The sequence below is a fragment of the Talpa europaea genome (assembly GCF_964194135.1).
Source record: "Talpa europaea genome assembly, chromosome: 3".
NCBI lineage: Eukaryota > Metazoa > Chordata > Mammalia > Eulipotyphla > Talpidae > Talpa > Talpa europaea.
Window position 1 is genome coordinate 42210681 of NC_140069.1, and position 21994 is coordinate 42232674.

A 21994-nucleotide genomic window follows, 5' to 3' on the forward strand; every position below is an offset into this window, starting at 1 on the left:
AGAACTTATGAGAGTGTATTAATTACCATTTTTTGGTGTTTTATTTGGGTTTATCGCTCTAAATATAAGTGAAGTTCTAGAATAGTCTTAGAATTGGATAATTTTTATTAGTGTACCTTTAGAGGTCTTCATCTTTCAAGTGAATACTCTTCAGATACTCACAAGTGTAAACTCAAATGAAATCAGAAAATAAATTTACTGTGTTTTTAGGATTTGGACTTAGGGAAATAGTAGACGGCAGATGTAGTTGACTGTTGTGTTAAACAAACAAACAAATAAATAAAAGGGAAGAGGAAGGGAATGAAAGACCATTTCCTTACCAAGCAATCACACAGGTTATTGTTTAGGAAATAAAAAAGAAGAAGAAAACAGAAAGGAAAAGAAAGGAAGAAAAAAGAAAAGAGCTGGTTTTGTGGACTGTCGAGCACACAGATGTTCTGCTTGGCAGCCGTACAGTACTAGTTAGGATTGGGTTTTTTGCAGACGTAGAATGTGAGGCTTCTTTGTTGGAGACAAAGTGTTGCCTGTGGTGGGAAATGCTGCAGTGATGGGAAAGTATCGTAATGTATTGTTGGATTACTGTGATTTTCAATAGAGACAGTACATTAAAGTAGCTTTGTGGGCAGTGGATTGTTTCAGCCAAGCCTGGCTAATAACACACTCATCTTGGCAAACTCTATTTAAAAGGTAGAGCTGGCATAGTTTTGTGGTCATGGAGCCAGTCCCACACTTGGACATCAGAATTACTTTTGCAAACACTAGTTTTTAACAACCAATTTATTTAGTGTGATACAACAAAAAAGTTTGTGACTTTTATAAAGTTAGAACAGTAGCCACTTTTCAAATACTGTTTTATTTTTTAGAATTACTAAACTCATCTATTTCAGAATTACAGAAAGTATCCTTTTAATTGTTGTTATTAACCCATTTGTTCATTTAGGATAAGATTTTGTTACAGTTGAAGGTACATGATTTACATATTTTACATGTTAGCAATCTGTATACATCTGGAATGGGTTTTGGTTAAATAAAAATACTGTATTTTGAAACATTTAAACCATATGTTTAAATCTAATCACTAGAAAGCAAGGTAAGTATTCTTTAATTTGTTTGTCAATATTATCTATCTGGTCTTCCACCTAGACTATTTGCAGTAGAACAGTTGGTTATATTATACTACATGTTAGCTGTATTTTAAGTTTAAAGCTTAAACTTTAAAGATCGATAACGGTATGATTTTTTTTTTAGTTGTCCTTCACTCCTCTCCATTTGTGTTAAATATAATATTGAATAAATGTTAAGGCCTTTTAATTGCCCAAATAAAATCTGAACAAATGCAAAAGAGACAATAAAAAGTAGTACAGAGTGGAACCTTTAAGTTCACCCTACAATTAGATTAGGTGGGTTATTTAATGAGAGACTGAACTAATGTATTCATAGAGGTTTAGTGCTTACATGAACCATAGATAGCTAATCAACTCTCTTTTTTCACAAAAAGAAAGATGCAGCAAAATTAACCAATGCTCTAGTACACAAGAAGTCAGAACCTGATAATAAAATTCACAACTCTCACATCTAATCTCTCTTCTATATACTTTAGTCCCATCATATCAAAGCAGCATTCATTTACTGAGCCCCTACTCTGTTGGATTCATCAGATATGATCCTTATTTTGAAAAAACCGAATTTTACTTAGAAAATATGGCATGAACTCATTGAAAATTGTTAATAATGAGGGCCTCCCCAGTGGCGCAGCTGTTGAGCGCTGGGTTGCGAAGCTGCCCGCAGCCTCTGCGGCGCCGGTTCGATCCCCGGCTGCTCCCCGGCCACCGGCGGAGGGTCCCACATGGCGCGCAGACCTCTCCTGCCGCCCGCTGCTCCCCTCAGCAGTGTACTTCGGTCCTTCTGCCTGCTCTGCTCCCCGCTCTGGCTCTGGTGAATTCTCTCACCTTCTGACTGTACCCAGTGCTTGTATGTATGTATGTATAAATCAATCAGTCAATCAATAAATAAATCTTTAAAAAAAAAAAAAAAAAAGAAAATTGTTAATAATGAAAGATTTAAATAGTAGTTCAAGACAATAATAGAAACCAAATCTCAGAGCCCTAAATCTTTAATGGCCAAATGAACTTTGCAAACTAATTATTCTTGATAACAGTAAAAAAATATTTATCTTCAGGCTGGTGTGGTCAGAGGAAAACCTTTTTATAGAGGTTGAAGTGGGTCTGAATTTTCTGTCTCACTGGTAAATTCCCATTCATTCTATAAAATTGAATGTAATTGTCTCAACTTTTGTCCATCCCTCAGATCCTCTTACATTTCTTACCTAATAGAATTCTTTGCCTTTGCATATGTCTCTTATATAGTATTCCACATTTCATTGTAGTTGTTTGTCTTCCTGGCTAGACTTTAAACTCCTTAAGATCACAGACTTATTCTTTATATCCTGAGTATCTGCTTGATACATATGGATGACAAATACTTATTTCAAGTAAATTCAACGTTTGCCTGTATTTGCACAAATAGGAATTAATATTGTTATAGACTGTTATAACACTATTATAAACTGAATTGTGTCCCTCCCAAAGTTCATATGTTGAAGCCCTAATCTCCACCAATATTTAGAGACTAAGATCTATAAGGAGGTGATATGGTTAGTTGAGGTTACAGGGTGTGACCCTAATTCAGTGAAATTGGCATCCTTTATAAAAGGTGGAAAAGAAACTGGAATACTCACTTTTTACTCCCAGTTTGCAAGCTGGGAAAAGTCCCTGTCAGAAGCCAAATCAGCCAGATCTTGGATCGTGGACTTCTAACTTCCAGAGAACTGTGAGAAAATAGAATTCTGATGGTTAAGACACACAGGCTGTGGCATTTTGGTATAGCGGTCTAAGCTGACCCAAATTTTTATATACACATATATAAACAAGAAGTATAGTAAACATTCCTTTAGAAAATTAAAAAGGTCCTGTCTCTTCAGATCCCACCACACAGCTTTGAAAGCTCTGTCAACTGTCTGCCTTGATGAGGACCCAACTCTACTGCCAAGTCAGAGAACCTTATAGTCCCAGAAAACCTTACAAACAGGCCAACTCCAATTTTAACAGGAAGTGGGTGGTGCTCTACTTGCACAAATTGTTTGCTAAACCCAGAAGAATGCAAGCAGGATATTAAAAGTATCATTTCAGCTTTGCGGTGATCCCAAATGAGTTATAATCAAGACAGTGTTGATCTAGCTGCTGTATGTATACCAAATTCCATGCATCTCACAGTGCATTTGTATATCACAGCATTGTATTTGGCCATGGATAAGTTTCCTGTTTAACACTTCGATCCTCCCCACCCAGGATCTTTCCAATCATGTTCCCTATAATTTGTTTTCCACAGAGCAGCCAGAGTAGTCTTAAAAACAAAAATTAGACGTGGGCTATTCTTACAGGTATCTCATTATGAGATATGTTTCTCTTCCACCTTTAATAATGGTATCTCATTGTGGGTTTGATTTGCATTTCCCTCATAATAATGATGAGCATTTTTTTTTTCATGTGTTTGTTGGCCATCTGTGTGTCTTCTTTGGAAAAGTATCTATTTAGATCTTTTGCCCATTTTCGGTTAGGTTGTTTTCTTGTTGAGTTGTATGAGTTTTTGCAGAACTGGGACACTAGCCCATAGTCAGAAGTGTGATGTGCAAATATTGAAAAGATCAGAAACAACAAATGTTAGTGAGGTTGTAGAAAACAACCTCCACTGTTGGTTGGAATGTAGTCTGTCTACCCCCAATGGAAGACAGTGTGGCAGCTTCTCAAAGTACTAAAAACAGATTTGCCATAGGACCCAGCATTTCCACTCATACCAGTTCCTCTGGTAGATACCCAGCTGGTATCTACCTGAGGAATACAAAGGCACTAATTTGAAGGGATAGATGTACTCCAGTGTTTATTTCAGAACAATATACAATAGCCAAGTTACGGAAACAGCCTAAGTGCCAAATGACAGGTGAGTGGGCAATGATGTGGTATACACATGCACAATGGAATACTACTTAGCTATTTAAAAAAAGAATTTGAAATTTTGCTGATTATGATAGCATGGATGGAAGTGGAGGGAATTATCATAAGCAAGATAAGTCAGAAGGAGAAATACAAATATCGGGTAATTTCACTCATGTGGAATATAAAGAAACAAAACAAAGGACATAACGAACATATGAACATACAAATGTGCAAACTAACTGCTTCCACCTAAGACACTTTACTCCCATCTTTATACAACTGACTCCATTTTTGTCATTCAGGGCTCCATTTAAATATCACTTCTTCAGAGATGCCTTCCTTCACCACTCTCTTTTCATACCACCTTATTTTAACTTTTTACATAATTCTTACCATGATCTAATTTGTTTATTATCTTTTATTCTTTACCAAAATGTATACTCAGTGAATATCTCTGACAAGTAAATCACTCAACTGTGTTTTTCTTATACTAATATGTCATGATATAGTCTCTGAACAGAATTCTGCTCTTTACTCACCTGTTCTTGGCAAATTAAAAAGCTGTAGGACCTTGGGAATTTTTTCTTCCCATTTTGCAGCACTCATTCAGGGAATTCACTTATATGGGCAAGGAAAACTAGATATAGATGACCTTTATAATATAGAATTTAGAGGGGAAATGAATGTTTAAGTTGAGTTTCTTATTAGAGGCAATGAATCTCTTCTTACCAGTTAAAAAAAATCTTTAAATCACTATTCTATTCTATTTTGCTTTAATTTAAAAGCATAATAATTTATCCAGAAATATTTAGATTAGTCAAAATGCCAACCAACCACTCTTTCTTTGGAACTTTAGTATTTTATGAATTTGTTTTCTGGGTAATACCAGTTATAAAATAATACCATTACCTGGCCTCCCTGGTGGCACAAAGGGTTAAGACTCAACCTATGAAGCTATCTGCAGCCACTGCAGCACTAGTTCAATCCCCAGCCAGAGAGATATGCACATGGCATAGCAGACCTCTTCTGACTTGCCCACTGTTCCCCTCAGCAGTGTGTTTCGGTCAATCTGCCTGTTCTGTTCCCCACTCTGTCTTTGGTGAATCCTCTCACCCACCCCCATACCTCTGGCCTGTACCCCAGTTCTTGTATACATAAATAAATAAATCTTTAAAAAAAACCCAGTAATACCATAACCTAATCCAAAGGAAAAAGCCACAACCTTCTACTAAAAAAAATAAAAAATAAAAAGCAAACAACCCTTTATTCACATTTATTTATTTATTTACTTATTTATTTTACACCATTGTTCATTTTTAAATATTTGCTTCCCCCCACCCACTCAGGTGTAGACTCCATTGAGTTTCCTTCACCAATGCACCCGTGCACCATCACCTCAGTCCCCTGTGTTCCTCCCTCCTACCCTCTGATCCCTCTCCTGCCTCCTCCCCGCAGTATGTCTCTGATTTATAATTGTCTGTTTTTGCTTTGTTGTGTTTTGTACTGTTATTATTTTTTTTACACTATTGTCTTATTTGGTTCCCCTATATTCCTGCTATAAATGAAACCATGTGATATTTTTCTTTCTCCTTCTGGCTTATTTCACTGAGCATAATTCCTTCTAGCTCCATCCACGTTGCTGCAAATGGCATGAGTTTATCTTTTTTGATTGCTGAATAATATTCCATTGTGTATATATGCCACGTCTTCTTGATCCAGTCATCTATTTTTGGGCATTTGGGTTGTTTCCAGGTTTTGCCTATTGTAAATAGTGCTGCAATAAACATAGGGGTACAGGTGTTCTTTTGGATCAATGTTTTTGTGTCCTTTGAGTAGATCTCTAGAAGTGGAATTGCCGGGTCATATGGTAGCTCCATTTTTAGCAGCCTGAGGAACCTCCAGACAGCTTTCCATAGTGGTTGGACCAGTTTGCACTCCCACCAGCAGTGTAGGAGAGTTCCTTTTTCACTACATCCTCACAACTTTAATTTATAAATAGATGCTTTGATTTTTGATTCAGAGACTCTGCAGTATGTAATATTTATTTTTGGCACAATTTGGTTCCAAAGATATTTGACTCTTGACAGTATTTTATTCTGTTAGATTCAGAACAGAGTCACCCTAGAAATACCGTTGTATTCAGAGGCAATTTCTTTTCTCAGATTGAAAGCAAAAAAGATCATCAACCTGTTGAACATCAGCCCCTGGTCACTGTGTAGTCACACTCCTGTTTTGATATGAATGACCCAGAGATCAGGGAATACTTATAGCATTGTGAGTAACACATTGTCAACACTTCCACTGCTACTCAGGATTTAAAATAAATGAATGCAGTTTTGAGATTGGAAGCCAAGTTAAGGAGCACTTATGACCAGTGGTGGAATGCATAGTTACTCAGTGCAGACCCCCAGTTAAAGAACTTGTTGTAGAAATTTTGTGGAGCATTTGAGAATGTTTATTATAAACTTTTATAAACATTCATTAAATGTGCACTAGGTATAGTATTGTGCAGTGCTACAAAGTATAAGTTCAGAAGTACCACATTAACAATTATTAAAGAGAGTAACCTAAATAAGAGGAAAAGGGACTATATTGATATCTTGAAGTTTCTTTCTTCATTTGTGTACTAGAAGAGAGTAGTTCAGATATTGCCTACCTGAGGAAGAATTCATAGAGGCGGTAAAATACCCGGTCCTGTGTTCTGGTCAGATATATTCTAAACAAAATTTAGCTGGCCTTCTAGTCAGCAATCATGTCAAGCATCATATCCACCTTCAGATTTTTGCCAGATGAATAAATTAATCATGCATAATGGATATTGCTATCTGGATATAAGTCAAAGCAGCTATTGATGTGGTTAGTCATTAATGAGAACACCGTGCTTTGTGGTCTGAAAGAGTTAAATGATGAACAGTAGACTGAAAGTTAATCTGGTGTTAAGCTTTTTACTGCGCAGCTGACTTACTTTCTGTTAGGTTGCTCTTTTTAGACTGACTTTACAGCTTTTGTGCTTCTTGATGTGGAAGACCAAATAGGCATTTTGAGTGGTAAAATTATATTTTTTTAGATATGGAAGAAATCTTGCAGGTCATCTAATTCAGCCTATACTGAATTCAAACTCCAATCATTGCCACAGTGGTGACCTAGCTTGAAAATTCCCTGTGATTTCCTCCATTAATATGCAAAACAACCAATTCCCTTTCTACTCAGCTCTGTTAAAAAGTTTTTTATATTAAACAAAAACCTGCTAGGTTTGCAATCCTATAACTTAGACCAGTTTTCTCATATCTACATTTTGGAGGCACACAAATTAGTTACACAAAATAAATGTTATTACTGCCTTAGTAGTAAAGCCTTTCAGATTATCCAGTTCTTCATTCAACATAATACAAGATTCTTTTACCATCTTCTTCTGGATAGACCTCAATTATCAGTGATCTTCTCTGGTTGTGTTGCTTGGAGCAGATGACAGTTCTCTAGAAATGGTCAGAAAAGTGAAAAGAGATTGAAATTATTGTGTAGAATATGTGTTGTATTATGCAGAAAATATACTTGTGCTAAGTCAGTCTTAAATTACTTTAACTTTTTAGGGACAATGGTATTGACTTACTGAGTTTGCAGTTTTCTTAAACCACCTTTTTGCATGAAATGCCTTCAAACTACTGGGTTTTCTGGATTTGTGTTGTCAATGTTCTTTTTTTTTTTAATTTCATAACTTCCTTTAGACTTCAGTGCCCTCAGTTTTTCGTAAGTCAGGAGTGGAGTGTTTTAATAAGTAAACCCAGATTTGGGAATGTAAAGAGCAAATGTCAGCCAGGACCTGTAAGTGTCAAGTCTCAAGCTGTATTCCAGCCCTTAAAGGTCCTTTTGAAACCGACCTAGCTTCAACCTTATCAGCATGTGATAGGTGTCTTTGTAGTTCATCCTGTGCCCTTGACTCCATTCTCCTGCCCTCCATGTCTGGTCTTAGAGAACGCTGTTAAAATGCACTGGACTACACCATCTCTGCAGCGTGGGTCTGATTCTTTTTTTTTTTTTTTTAAAGATTTATTTATTTATTTATACAAGCACTGGGTACAGTCAGAAGCGCCCAAGGGTGAGAGAATTCACCAGAGTCAGAGCGGGGAACAGAACAGCCAGACTGACGAAGTACACTGCTGAGGGGAGCAGTGGGTCGCAGGAGAGGTCTGCGCACCATGTGGGACCCTCACCTGGTGGCCGGGGATCAAACCAGCACTGCAGAGGTTGCGGGCAGCTTCGCAACCCAGCACTCAACCGCTGCGCCACCGGTGAGGCCCTGCGTCTGATTCTTTTATGAAGATTTCACTCTCTCTGACCCTTGCCAGCCCATGCCTGTTGCAGTAACAATCTCTTGTGTTTAGGTTTCTAAAAGTCATCTGGCAAAGTCCCCTCTCTTGTTGGAAGGACACAGAAATCAGGACCTACCTGCTAAAGTAGCTTGACCTCCGGAGGGGATTGATGGACTAGGGCTTTTCATTCTGTTCTTGCCTTAGGTTGGGAAGGTACAAAATAACTTCTCTGTTTCTTGTTGGTATCTTCTTAAACTCATGGATGATGAGTAGGTGTTTGTTGAAAATTCAACAGTATTTATTTAATAAGTAGCTAATTTAGAGAGACAGAAACAAGATTAAGACAAAAAAGAAAACCTTGGCAAATAGGTTGGCACACAAATTTAGAACTGTTTTCTTAATGTAGTCAAAAGTGCAGGAAATTAGAAATCTAGAAACAGAAGTTCAACCATTAAAGACATTTTAGGGATGAGATAATTAGATGACATCTGACATAAAGTTATTTTCAGGCTAAATTGATTTTTGTTGTATGTGCTAGCAAGTGAGATTTTCAAGCAGGATGGAAGTGATTTTGAAAATCATTTGGTCATGATATACATCCTAACCTCAGTAAACCTTACATGACCATTCTAAAATGATCCAGCCCTTTGTTTACATGAAAGTACGAATTAATTTCTTCAGTTTTCATTATGGGAAAACAAGTTTGCTTATCTCATATTTGATATTTTAGACATGCAATTCTTGAATTGCAGTGAAAGCTCAAATTGAGATTTAGCTTGACCCCAAAACTATTATGAACCATTCTTTTGGAATTTGATCGAAACAAAGACTCAGAGGATGTAACTTCTGAAGATATTAACCAATGCTTTTTGAGCAAGGCCAGCTCCAGTTGAGGAGATTTTTCACATAAGCATCAATCTCCAGTTCTATCCTATTACTTTTGGTGGAGTAGGTTTGAATTGACCTCAGGCATCAGTATTTTTTAAAAAAGAAAAAAATTGTAAGAAGCTGCCACAGGTGATTTTGTTATATAACCTTCCCAGCTCTGACTTTCTGTAGCGTCACCAAATCTGTCCCTGTAAGTTAGTTATCAAGTTATCCCTAGACTTTATTATCCCCCTTCCTCAAGGCCAGGTTCAAATTCAAAGAATGCCTTTTTTTTTTTTTTTTTATGTATGTTGAAGATTGATACGAGATTTGTCCTTATGAACAGTATCCTAGTACCTTTAATAAAACCATTTTTGAAGTTATTCTGCCTTTAATTATCTATTACACTTTATCAGTGTGGTTAATTTCATAACAGCTGCTATTTATTAAGTATGTATATATGTTGGGCACTTTTCATACTTTATTCTTTAAGCTTCACATTAACTTTGCGAAATGATTTATTGTTATCTTTGTTTTATAAATGAGTAGATAGCTCATACAGGCATTTCTTGTATTCAGTTGCAGTCAACCTATATCTTCATGTAATTCTTTAAAACCCATATTCCTTCCACTTTTTCTTTCTGATAAAACTTATTGCAATAAAGCATATATTTTCTATTCTTATAAAATAAAAATTGTGCACCACAAAATGGATCCCTTTTTTCTTAGATTCCATAGTACTGGCCCCAAGTTTGATCCTACTTTTAGTCATCAACATATCTCAGGTGCCTGAAAACATTTTCTCCTTCTGTTTTTCTCCCTTCTCTCCCCCCATACACATACACATACACTTCATATTTTGACCAGTATCAAATAATTTTTTTGTGAAAATAGAAATAGACTTGACAGAGTTTTAAGTAATAAGAATGTCCTTTCCCTAATTGCTTGATACACCTTATTTTGTAACTGAGAAAAGATAACTGCCATTACTGATTCCATATGTAATAACAGTATATGCATATCCCACATTAGTAAAAGGTGAATTATTTAGTGGATATTTTAAAATGCTCCATTTATACATTTCAGAAAAGAATACTTTATCAAATCAACAGAGATGCAACTTATGTTTGTGGTGGTATAAATTACTAACTAGCAGGGCAAGAAAAGAATTGGACTTAAAGGGGAAATTTCATCTATTTCTATCAAAATTGCAAAAAAAATTAAAATCTTTATCCAGGATGATTACAATTTGAGGAACGGTAGTTTGGATTTATAAACAGTATTCTTTGCTTATTGCCCAGAGCAATTTAGGTTTCTAATTCTCAGTTGATATGCATTGTTTATTTTGGCCTGGTTAATAGTAAACTTTATATGGTATGTTTAAGGGATTCTCAGTTTTTCAAAAGACTTTTGATAATAATTCAGGTAGCAAAAGTTCTGATTATGTAATCCTTTTTTCCTCATTTATGTCTTCTGATGACCTGGGATAATAAATAGGACTTCAGATTTGTGCTATATTTTAATGATTATAAATTTTGGATATTTATAGAACTTTATCACCACTGCCTACCTTTATTTTGGGTTAATTTTGTTCTTTTTTTAAATCGAGGTAGCATTGGTTTACAGCATTGGCTCTGTTAACTGTGGCAGCTATGCTTGATAGTACAGTACAGATAGTATGATGGTTAATTTTGATAGACATTACAGATTGAACAGAAAGAAGCAATAGACTGGATCACTTAAGAAAACATGGCAAACAAATCCTAAATACACCAAGTAACTTGTATATAAAGGTTTGTTCATTAATTGAATATCTAAGGCTATAATAATGTTATATTAATAAAGTATTAAATTGTTGCATTTTGCTTATGTATTTAATCAATTTTGCACTTAATATCAGTTTCCAAACACTTAAGATTGTATAAAAGTAGGATAAAATCATTAAATTGCAAAATACCTTAGGGCTATTCTAAAACTATGCTTTTTAATGATGAGGAAATAGAGGCTCAGAGAGTTGTTTTAAAGAATAAAGTATACACATTCCCTGCATGCTAGTGCGCTCTCTTTCATACACACACACACACACACACAAACATTGGCTTTGCTGACTTCATATATAGGTCACCATTACTATGCACATTTATTTGAATTGGAAAATAGTGTTAATTAAACCATTGGGAATAACTTAATTTTTGTCTCTTCAAAACAGGAAAGAAAAATTTACTTGAACTTTTCATTAAAAATATAAGAAAATCAGGAAACGTTACACTTTTAACTTATTGGGATGAAAACATGGATGATTAATGATTTCAAAAGAACTATTTTTAAAACTTACGATAATTATCATTATAGAAACACAGCTAGATCGACTAGCAAAGTCAGAAGTCCTCATAATGTTCTCTGTGGATCCTGAGATTCAGTCCAAACCTTGTATTTATTATTGGCTTTGTATTACTTAATATTTACTTATATCAAAGAACTAGTCAGAGAGATGTTCTCTATTTTAAGTCTATGAGAACCATCAGTAGCATGCACTGACAGATGTTAAAGAATGCCTGTGGAAAGAATGTTAGAAACCTCTCCAAAGGAAAGTCTTTAAACCATGTCTTTAATACAGAAATGCAAAACCAGATTTAATTGCCCTTTTCCTAAACAGCTCAGACATGCAGACTCATTTACTGCAGCATATGGTCTGAGAAAGTGCACAGTGGAAGAGAGCAGTCATGGTGAAGGCTTGGGATTGAATCCTTTTAGGCTGGAGTTCACAAAGATCAGTCAGAAGCAAACACTTGAAGTTAAAAGAAAGAAACACACCAACCAGTAACAGCAGCTACTTTCATTTGAAATGTGCTCATTGGAGACGTCCTATTTGCTTTTAATAAAGCAGTATTCTAATATGAAATAAAGCATTTCTGAAAAACCATTTAAAAGATGTAAAGAATTTTTAAAAATGTAAAGAATTAATCAAAAAATGTGAAGAAATAGACAGCATTACATGAAGCTGTGGAGATTTTTTCTGATAATTTAATTCATCATATGTCCACTAAAATTTACTATTTTCCTAATAGAGAACAATTAAAATAATTAGTGGATGAGCGCAACGTGGCTTAGGTTTTATTTCAAAGAAAAGGCATTATGAGACTATATATAGTGGTAAATTCTTACCACCCTAAAGGGATTAAGTTTACACTTCTTGCAAGAAGTCATAGGTAATTAAGAATTAAAAACAAGGGAAAACCAAAAACAAGGACTCTGTGAGTCCTCTAATGACATGACATTAAGCAAGTGACTTTATTTCCATTATCTTAATTTTATGCCTTTAACATAGGGGAAAGCTATCTTTATGGAAAATTTAATTTTAACCTCTAAATATCTAGTAAGAGAGTTCCGTTGCTGTGTGCTGAGTACAATATCACACACAGAGGTGAAGAAGAATACAAATGAAACTTTTTTTTTAATTTTTTTTTTTAAGATTTATTTATTTATTTATTTATTTATACAAGCACTGGGTACAGTCAGAAGCGCGGGAGGGTGAGAGAATTCACCAGAGCCAGAGTGGGGAGCAGAGCAGGCAGAAGGACCGAAGTACACCGCTGAGGGGAGCAGCGGGCGGCAGGAGAGGTCTGCGCTCCTTGTGGGACCCTCCTCCGATGGCCGGGGAGCAGCCAGGGCTGCAGGCAGCTTCGCAACCCAACGCTCAACTGCTGCGCCACCGGGGAGGCCCACAAATGAAACATTTGAGTGAGAGGTCAGTAAATGCAAACAGAGAGAGTCTACTTACTATTGCTGGATCTAAGGAGAAGTGATTTATTATAGCAAATTATTTGAAAGTGCTGTTGTTTTTGGTTTGTTTTTTTTTTTTAATAAAACTATCCTTTCTGCCACAGTGTGTATATTGTGAGAGTAGCATGCTTTACTATTTTTATGTTAATTTGAAATTGGAACTGCATGGTTGTGTGGTTACTTGAATTTACATATGATTAGTTAAAATTAGATAGAATCAACAAATTCAGTTCCTCAATCACACTGGCCATATTTCAAGTGCTCAATAACCCACATTACATACTTTCCATCATCAAAAAGAGTTATGTTGGGCAGCAGTGTTTAGGTATTACTGATATTCTAATTAAGTCTTTATAACTCCTTCATTGAAATGTGAGCTCCTGTGAAAGGTTAAACTGTGAAGAAGGTACATTTAGCACATGTAGCAAAAAAACAGTGGTTTTAAAGATATTGCTTGTGGGCCTCCCCTGTGGCGCAGTGGGTTGAGTGCCATGCTGTGAAGCTGTCTGCAGCCTCTGCAGGCGTGGGTTCGAGTCCCGGACGGCCAGGGAGATACCCACATAGTGCAGCAGACCTCTCCTGTCTCGCCCAGTGCTCCCCTCAGCAGTGTCTTCGGTTCAGCTGCCTGTTCTGTTCCCCGCTCCGTCTCTGGTGAATTCTCTCACCCTCCCGCACCTCTGACCTGTACCCCAGTTCTTGTGTAAATAAGTAAATCTTTAAAAAAAAATAAAGATATTGCTTGTGGTGATGTATTTTCTAAAATAGTGAACAACTGCTAACATTCTGAACAAAGTCAGTCTTCCTCCGTTTACACAGTTAATAACATTCTAGATTTTGTGTGTACTTAAACTTTTATTTTAAAAAACAATTTTTTATCTTTAGTAGTCATAGTTCTAAGATTAGATAATTATAAGCAGGTTTTTCACCTATGTAAATGTCTAGCTCAGATGCAGAATAATTGTGTTGTACAAAAGAGTTCTGTACATTACAGAATGTCTACATCTCACCCACCCCTGCTATATATCAACTTGATTGTTGTGACAATCTAAAAGTAGCTTTAAACATTTCCAGCATTTTTTAGAAAACCTGTACTTTATGGTATATTATTCAAAATGGTGGACCCATCCACCCTCATAAGATAATCATTTTAAGCCTGTTCCTTTGATTGATACATTTTTTGATTTATCTTTTATTCCTTTTTTTTTTAAGATTTATTTATTTATTTATACAAGCACTGGGTACAGTCAGAAGCGCGAGAGGTGAGAGAATTCACCAGAGCCAGAGCAGGGAGCAGAACAGGCAGAAGGACCGAAGTACACTGCTGAGGGGAGCAGTGGGAGCAGCAGGAGAGGTCTGCGCGCCATGTGGGACCCTCGCTGGTGGCTAGGGATCGAACCGGCGCTGCAAAGGCTGCGGGCAGCTACGCAGCCCAGTACTCAACCACTGCGCCACCGGGGAGGCCCTTATTCCATATTTTTAATTGAAAATATAATGCTTGTGAACTTGATTCTTTTAACACCTTCCCTTATTCATTCCCGAGGATAATGAAAGAAAGAATTCTTTACATATATTATAAAATTTTGTCTTATAGCCACTGGAAAAGATGGTTGTGGTGATTTTGAGCATTGGCCCAGTGGACTTCTTCAGTGAAGTCCTTTTTTCCTCAAGCAGCATATTGGAGATAAAGCAATAAAAATAATTATCACAGGGACATGATGTTGTGTAGATGAAATGAGAACTGATTTCTTTTATCTTAAGAAAGATAAACAGACTTAAAATCTAGAGGGAGATTTCTTAATCTTAGAGGTCTGTAGATAACATTCAGGTGAGCTGTGACTGACCCCTTGAAATTGTAGCAAAATTTTGCTTATGGTAGGGGTGGAGGAAGAGTCCATTGATCTTATCAGTGGAATGAGGAAGAACTGGTTTTCAAAAAATCCATTATAGAAAGAAGAGAGAAAGCAGATAGAATAGATTCAGGTCTATAAAATTATAAAAAGGGGATGGTTGATTTGGTTAGAAATTGTCTACTATTGGAATGGTAAATTTAAAAAGACACTGAAAAATAATACTTCTTAAAGAACAAAGAATGAATTTATAAAAATTATCTTTCCAAGAAATGGTATGTGCTAAAAGGCTTATCTCCGTCAAGAAATAAAAAAGCAAAAGTTATAGGAAATAGGTAAAGTTGGGTAACTACATGCCCCTCTGTCTTCCTTGAGCCACTGTTGAACAAATACTACAGTGAAAAAAAAATCACTGTGACCCTTCTGTGACTGACAATATATGCTACCTTCTTATTTCCAGTTATATTGTGGTTAGTGCTGGGAAATGTGAACTGTTAAGTATGCAATTCTTTGAATTTTACTTGCTTTTGTTCAGTGCTATTTTGCCTCATATCCTCAAAGGAAATTCAACATTCCTTTCAAAAGATATTGTTTTCATTCTCTGTAGAACTTTATATTTTAAGAGAGGAATCCTTATACTATTAAAATAAGAATTTGAGTCAAAGTGAATAATGAAAGAAAACCCATCCCCTCCTCCCCCTACCAGTTTCCTTCCTACAGGAATCCTTTATTGATTTAATTATAACTTGGAATTAAAGCTAACTAGGAGTACCCTTGTATGCTCCATCATGCCATCTTTAGAGTACCAGGTGTCAGTGGGTTTGTTTTGATGGTGGTGGTGATTGATGATGATGGCTACCATTTATAAGGGCTTGGCATGAGTTAACTCATTTCATACGCACAGAAATTAGGAGATGGGTGTAATTATTCCCATTTTACAAATGAAGAAACTGAGACAAAAAAAGTAAATGACTCAGAGTTGCGTATTTATAGATGGTAGAACTTAGCATCATCTCTCGTCATCTGACTCTGGAGTCCATGCTCTTAATCACTACATTGCCTCTTCTGGATTTTTATGCTTTCAGAAAATCATTGACTAAAGAGATCATTTTAGGACTGCATATACAATCTGAGGAAGGAGTTTACTGGCATGTCACTTTAAATCTTATTATATGGAACAATGGGAAAACTAATAGTATCAGTGAATATCAAAGATTCCAATAAAGACCATATCAAATTACATTGGCAGAGATGGAGTTTTCAGAAATATATTAGTTATTTCTCTTTCTCTTTAATAAAGTGTTTCAAAGTTAAGAATAAAAATCCACATTAATTCAGACTGTTATTCCTGTTGAGGGAGAAATATGCTGAGCCCTCCATGTCCTGGATTTCCCAGAATGGAGAGGCAGCCCTGCTCGAGGCTGTCAGTGAGGTTTGCTGAGGGGCTCCTCTTAGGTGTGTTTCTCCATTACATATTGTCATTGCCTGACTTAGGTTTTTTTTTTTTTAAGATTTATTTATTTATGCAAGCCCCAAAAACTGGGGTACAGGCCAGAGGTGCAGGGGGAGGGGGATAAGAGGATTCACTAGAGACAGAGTGGGGAACAGCACAACGGTCTGACTGAAATACACTGCTGAGGGGAGCACTGGGCCAGATAGGAGAGGTCTGCTGTGCCATGTGGGTAGCTCCCTGGCCTGGGATCGAATTTGTGCTGCAGAGGTGTGGATAGCTTCACAGAACTAAACTTAACCCATGCGCCACCAGGGAGGCCCTGACTTAAGGTTTTGATCTGTCTAAATTATTCATCCTAAAAAACTATCATCACTTATGGAAAATATCTGTTACTCTTGGAAGTAGTTAATGGTGGCCACAAAATTCTAAGAGAGGTCCTTGTTTTATTGTCCCTTTGTATTTGTGTAGGATGGCCTGTCCTTCTGTACTTGATTGTATGCAATAAAGGTAAATCTAGGTCTGAGTTTCTCCAATGGTGATCAGAAAAGACTGCATCAGAATCACCTGGGAAGTTTATTGAAAAGGCAGATTCCCAGTCCCTCTCCTTACTTTGTCAAATCACTCTATGGGGTTGCTTCCTGCCATTTGCATTTTTAGCAAGCAACCGAGGTGCTTCCGATGTACTGAAAAGTATGAAAACCACCTTTCAAAAGGCTACATTAAGTGAAATGTATTCTCCGTGGTATTGTAAGGGGAGAGACATAGATAGGATTATATCCCTATCTTTAACAAACTTACAATGTGATAAGAAAGATATCACTTACATACAATTAAATAATACAGAGTAAAAAAAATAACTTATAAGCAGAAACAACTGTTTTCAGTTAGCAGAGGACAGAATCTTCTAGAGGTTTTTAATTTTGTTTACTGTGCACAATGTACATTTTGATGTTTCTTCTGTTATTTAGCACATGGTAAGGCCTCCAGTTAGCTTTTCATCTAATTTACCAACTTACTGGATAATTTCCATAATTTTTATTAAAGGCTACTGCATCTAAAATTGGGAGCAGAATTTTGTCTTCCATAAATTACCAAACATATTGGTCATTCATGGTGTTTCTGGTTTTATTTTTTAATTGCACATTGCTAGCATTTCTATGACACGGACTGTCATTTATATGACACAAAACAGAGCTTCTTTTTCCACATGACTATGCTCAGAACATTTGTACCATGTGTTCATGACATGAATTTAACTACTTATAAAGAGTTACTGTATCCCTCATCACGTTTAGTTTATAGCCTACCTATGAGTAAGTAAAAGAAATAGGCTAACAAAAAACAATGCTAGGAGAAGAAAACTAACATTTGTTAATCTCTATATGTCAGGCAATGTGCCAAGCAAATTTCAGAGAGGTTAAGTAAATGAACCAGTTAACACAGCTGCTGAAGTTCAGACAACAGAAATTCTAGATAATCCATGACCTGGTGGCTTTATGAGCAAGCTTCTTGTTAGTTTATTGACAGACATTTGAGTACCTGTTGCACTGGCCCTGGGAAGACTATACAGTACGAGGAGTGCGTGCAATCTGGTGAGAAATCAGAATTACACAGATAATCAATACAAGTTACTGAAGGGTGCTAACATTTGCTCCTAGTGCTATGTGTCTTCAATGTATTATCCTCTGTGTATCTTCACAGCAAAGCTGCAAAGTCTTTGGAATCTTTTACATGAATGAGGAAATGGGGTTCAGAAGGCAAGTTACCTAAAGTAACCCAGCTCTATGTCTGTGTTACTGCAAAACTTCTTTGTTCCATGGGAATTCCCCTGATGGACTCTTCATTTTGACAAGGGGAATGTCAAGGCTCATAGAAGCTGCATTTGATGACTTTTGCCTGGATGCTTAAGAATCAACAGGATTTAGATAAAGTTATAAAGTTCAAGCAGTGCCAACCACAGATGCAAAAGTCTGGAGGAATAGAAATTTGTGAGTGGACACTAGGCTGTTTCCACTTAAGCATACCAGATAAATGGAATCCATCGGAAGGCGTTTACTAGAAAGGTGAGGTCCTGGAAGATCATGTTTTAACTAAGGATGATGAGACTTGCAGGGCTAAGTTCAAGAACTATCTGTGTTAAAAAAAAATACATGAACAAAATGTGGTCCTAATTGGATGTGGCAGGGGAGAAGGGGCAAAGGGAGGGGACAACCTGAATCAAAACTGACCTAGGGCCTCCCCGGTGTCGCAGTGGTTAAGCGCTGGGCTGGGGCTGCGAAGCTACCCACAGCCTCTGCAGCGCTGGTTCCAGAGGGTCCCACATGGGGCTCCGACCTCTCCTGCCGAGCCCGCTGCTCCCCTCAGCAGTGTACTTCGTGGGTCTGTTCTGCTCCCCGCTCTGGCACTGGTAAATTCTCTCACCCTCCCGCGCTTCTGACTATATCTAGTGCTTGTGTAAATAAATAAATAAATCTTTAAAAAAAAAAAAAACACTGATCTAGTGAATCATGTGATTTGCACTGTGAGGACAAAGGAAAGAATCCTTTAGAATACAGGTTACAGCTCCAAGTATTATAGACACTAAACTGAAGTGACCTTATTTTCCCAGAGGTTAATTCACATGGAGTATGTTCTATATTTGCTGTTTTCTAGAATATTAAAAAGCTATGCCTCCAGAAATATATTCTAGGAGATATATATATATTTTTTTTATTTTTATTTTTATTTATTTATTTATTTATTTATTTATTTTGTGGGACCCTCGCCGGCGGCCGGGGAACGAACCGGTGCTGCAGAAGCTGCGGGCAACCTCGCAGCCCAGTGCGCAACCACTGCACCACCAGGGGAGGCCCTTCTAGGATATATTTTTTAAAAGATTTATTTATTTATACAAGAACCAGGGTACAGGCCAGAAGTGCAGAAGGGTGAGAGGATTCACTAGAGACAGAGTGGGGAACAGAACAGGCAGACAGACGAAATACACTGCTGAGAGGAGCAGCAGGTGAGACAGAGAGGTCTGCCGTGCCATGTGGGTTGCTCTGCTCCTGGTGGGGATCAAACCGGCACTCCTGAGACTGCAGACAGCTTCACAGCGCTGTGCTCAGTGCCTGCGCCACCAGGGAGGCCCCTAGGATATTTTTAATTTTTTAAAACAAAGAAGAAAATATGATCTTTACTGTCAAATATACACATACACATGTGTACATATGTAAGAATATACATACAGGAGGACTAGAAAATGTGACTGACGTCATTACTGCTATATTTTGCAAAAGAACATTTCTATGTTCAGAAAGAAAATAACTTCAAAAAAAAGCCAAATAGCCTAATGTATGTCTTTAGATCTTTAAAGATTTGTGGTTTTCAATCAGTAGCAATATTTTTACTCTTCTGTATCTTATAAAAACGTTAATGTTAAACTCTTGAAATAATTAAGGAAAAAAGACAAATGAGTATTTGTTTTTACTGGCTATTATAAAATATTTGAATTTTGACCAAACTGAGTCATCATTCATGTTGCAACCATCATTCCACTCCAGTTACAGGGCAATCAATCCTCAATACCAAGTACTTTGCACTTAGATTTTTTTTTTCAAGATTTATTTTTATTTTATGCATACAAGAGCTGGCGTACAGCCCAGAGGTGTGGGGGGTGATAGGATTCACCAGAGACAGAGTGGGGAACAGAACAGACAGATCAACCGAGGTACACTGCTAAGGGGAGCAGTGGGCGAGACAGGAGAGGTCTGCTGCGCCACGTGGGTTGTTCCCTGGCCAACTGCTGATTGAACACACTGCAGAGGCTGTGGACAGCTTCACAGTGCTGTGCTCAACCCGCTGCACCACTGAGGAGGCCCTGCACTTAGGTTTTTTTTTCTATTTTGCTTTTATAAAATTTACTTTAAAACAAGATTTTAATCTTAGAAAAAAGGATGTGAAAACTTTCTTCCTTGTTACTCTGATTTTAGAAATCAGTAACATTAAAATAAATGTTCATTTCAAGAACCAACTAGTTTGAATTTCAGTTTGGAATACATTTTAATGTTATAAAATCTTTAAAGGCAACTGTAAGATAAACACTCTGCTAGAACCCATAGTTGTTTTCTGTTAAAAACAACTGTTAATCAGATAGGAGGGTTAGTTTCTTTATGTTCAGCTAATAAATTAAAATTTTAGTTGTTCCTATTATGATAAACAGAATTAAGAAACTTTTTTCTTTCTTACCATTTAGGAAATACCAGAAAGGAACCAGAGTCCGACTGCGGCTGTTAGATCTCGAACTTACGTCCAGGTTCCTGGGAGCAACGACAGATACAACTATACTAGAGGCTGATGCAGTTCTTCTGGGACTCCAGGAGAGCAGAGACTCAAAGTCAAGAGAGGAGCATCATGAAAAATAAATGAACTTTGCTTAAAGCATCCACTCCTTTTTTTGTTGAATCCAGATACTTATCAAGAATGCAATTAGAAAATTGCAAATAATTGGAAGAAGACATAATGAAACTGTAATTATAGCTTTTATTTCTTATAATTTTCCTTAGCTGTATCTCCCTTCCTCCCCTCTTATACCCGTTCTTTCCTAGTGTTAACTGTATTGAGAAATTTGTCGATCAATAAATGTTTTGAATGCTATCTATGTGCCTGGTACTATTTTGAAACACCAGGAAAACAGCAATAAACAAATGAGACACAATTGCTTACCTTGTAGTGCTTACCTTTGATGGGGGGAAATATACAATAAATAATTAAAATATATATTAGACAATGATGTGTGCAAAGGACAAAAATAAAGCAGGGAGGGCAGAGGAACTTAATAGACATTTTTTTCCAAAGAAGACATACAAATGGCCAACAAGTACATGAAAAGATGCTCAGCATCCTAATCACAAGGGAAATGCAAATCAAAACCACAATGAGACATCACCTCACACCTGTGAAAATGGCTGTTATCCAAAAGACAAAAAATAAATAACAAATATTGGCAAAGATATGGAGAATAGAAACAAATCATTGTGCACTATTATTGGTAATAAAAATTGGTACAGCCACTATGGAAAATGGTATGGAGTTTCCTCAAAAAATTACAAATAGGAGTACACTAAGATCCGTAATTCCACTCCATTTTTGGGACTTTATCCAAAGAATATGAAAAAAATAGTTAAAAAACATGGATGCACCCTGATGTTCATTGCAGCATTATTACAATAGCCATGAGTGGAAGCAACCTAAGTATCAATGGATAAAGAAGGTATTTTATATAAATATACAGGTGACTACTATTTAGCTTAAAAAAGAAAGAAAGCCTGCCATTTTCAAGCATATGGATGAAACTTGAAGGCATTATGCTAAGTGAAATAAGCCAGAGAATGTCAAATACCGTATTATCTCACTTTTATGTGAAATCTAAAAAGAATACCTTGAAGCCCATGGATACAGAAAACAGTTTGGTGGTTGCCAGAGGCAGAAATAGTAGGGGAAATAGGTGAAGGAGGTTAAGAAGTACAAACTTCTAACTATAAATCATGCAAATGTAATGTACACCATAGTTAATATATAGCATATTATAGTTAATATTGATAATTCTAGTAGTATATTTGAAGGTTGTTAAGAGTAGATTTTAAAAGTTCTCAATCACAAGAGTTAAAAATTGTAACTATGTATAGTGATGGATATTAACTAGGCTTACTGTAATGATCTCACATACAAATCAAATTATGTTGTACATTTGAAACTCATCTAATG

General features: G+C 36.5%; 1 protein-coding gene across 1 annotated transcript in view; it reads left to right on the forward strand.

Annotated features, from left to right (window-relative positions):
* LOC311169071 (small ribosomal subunit protein bS1m-like) overlaps positions 1-20652 on the forward strand; it is a gene marked incomplete at both ends in the record, with an annotated part of 86432 nt that extends 65780 nt beyond the window's left edge. The window contains one exon of the mRNA XM_084230765.1: positions 20484-20652. Coding sequence (XP_084086891.1) covers positions 20484-20652 — 169 coding nt within the window. The remainder of the gene's footprint in view (positions 1-20483) is intronic.
* Positions 20653-21994: the final 1342 nt, after the last annotated feature.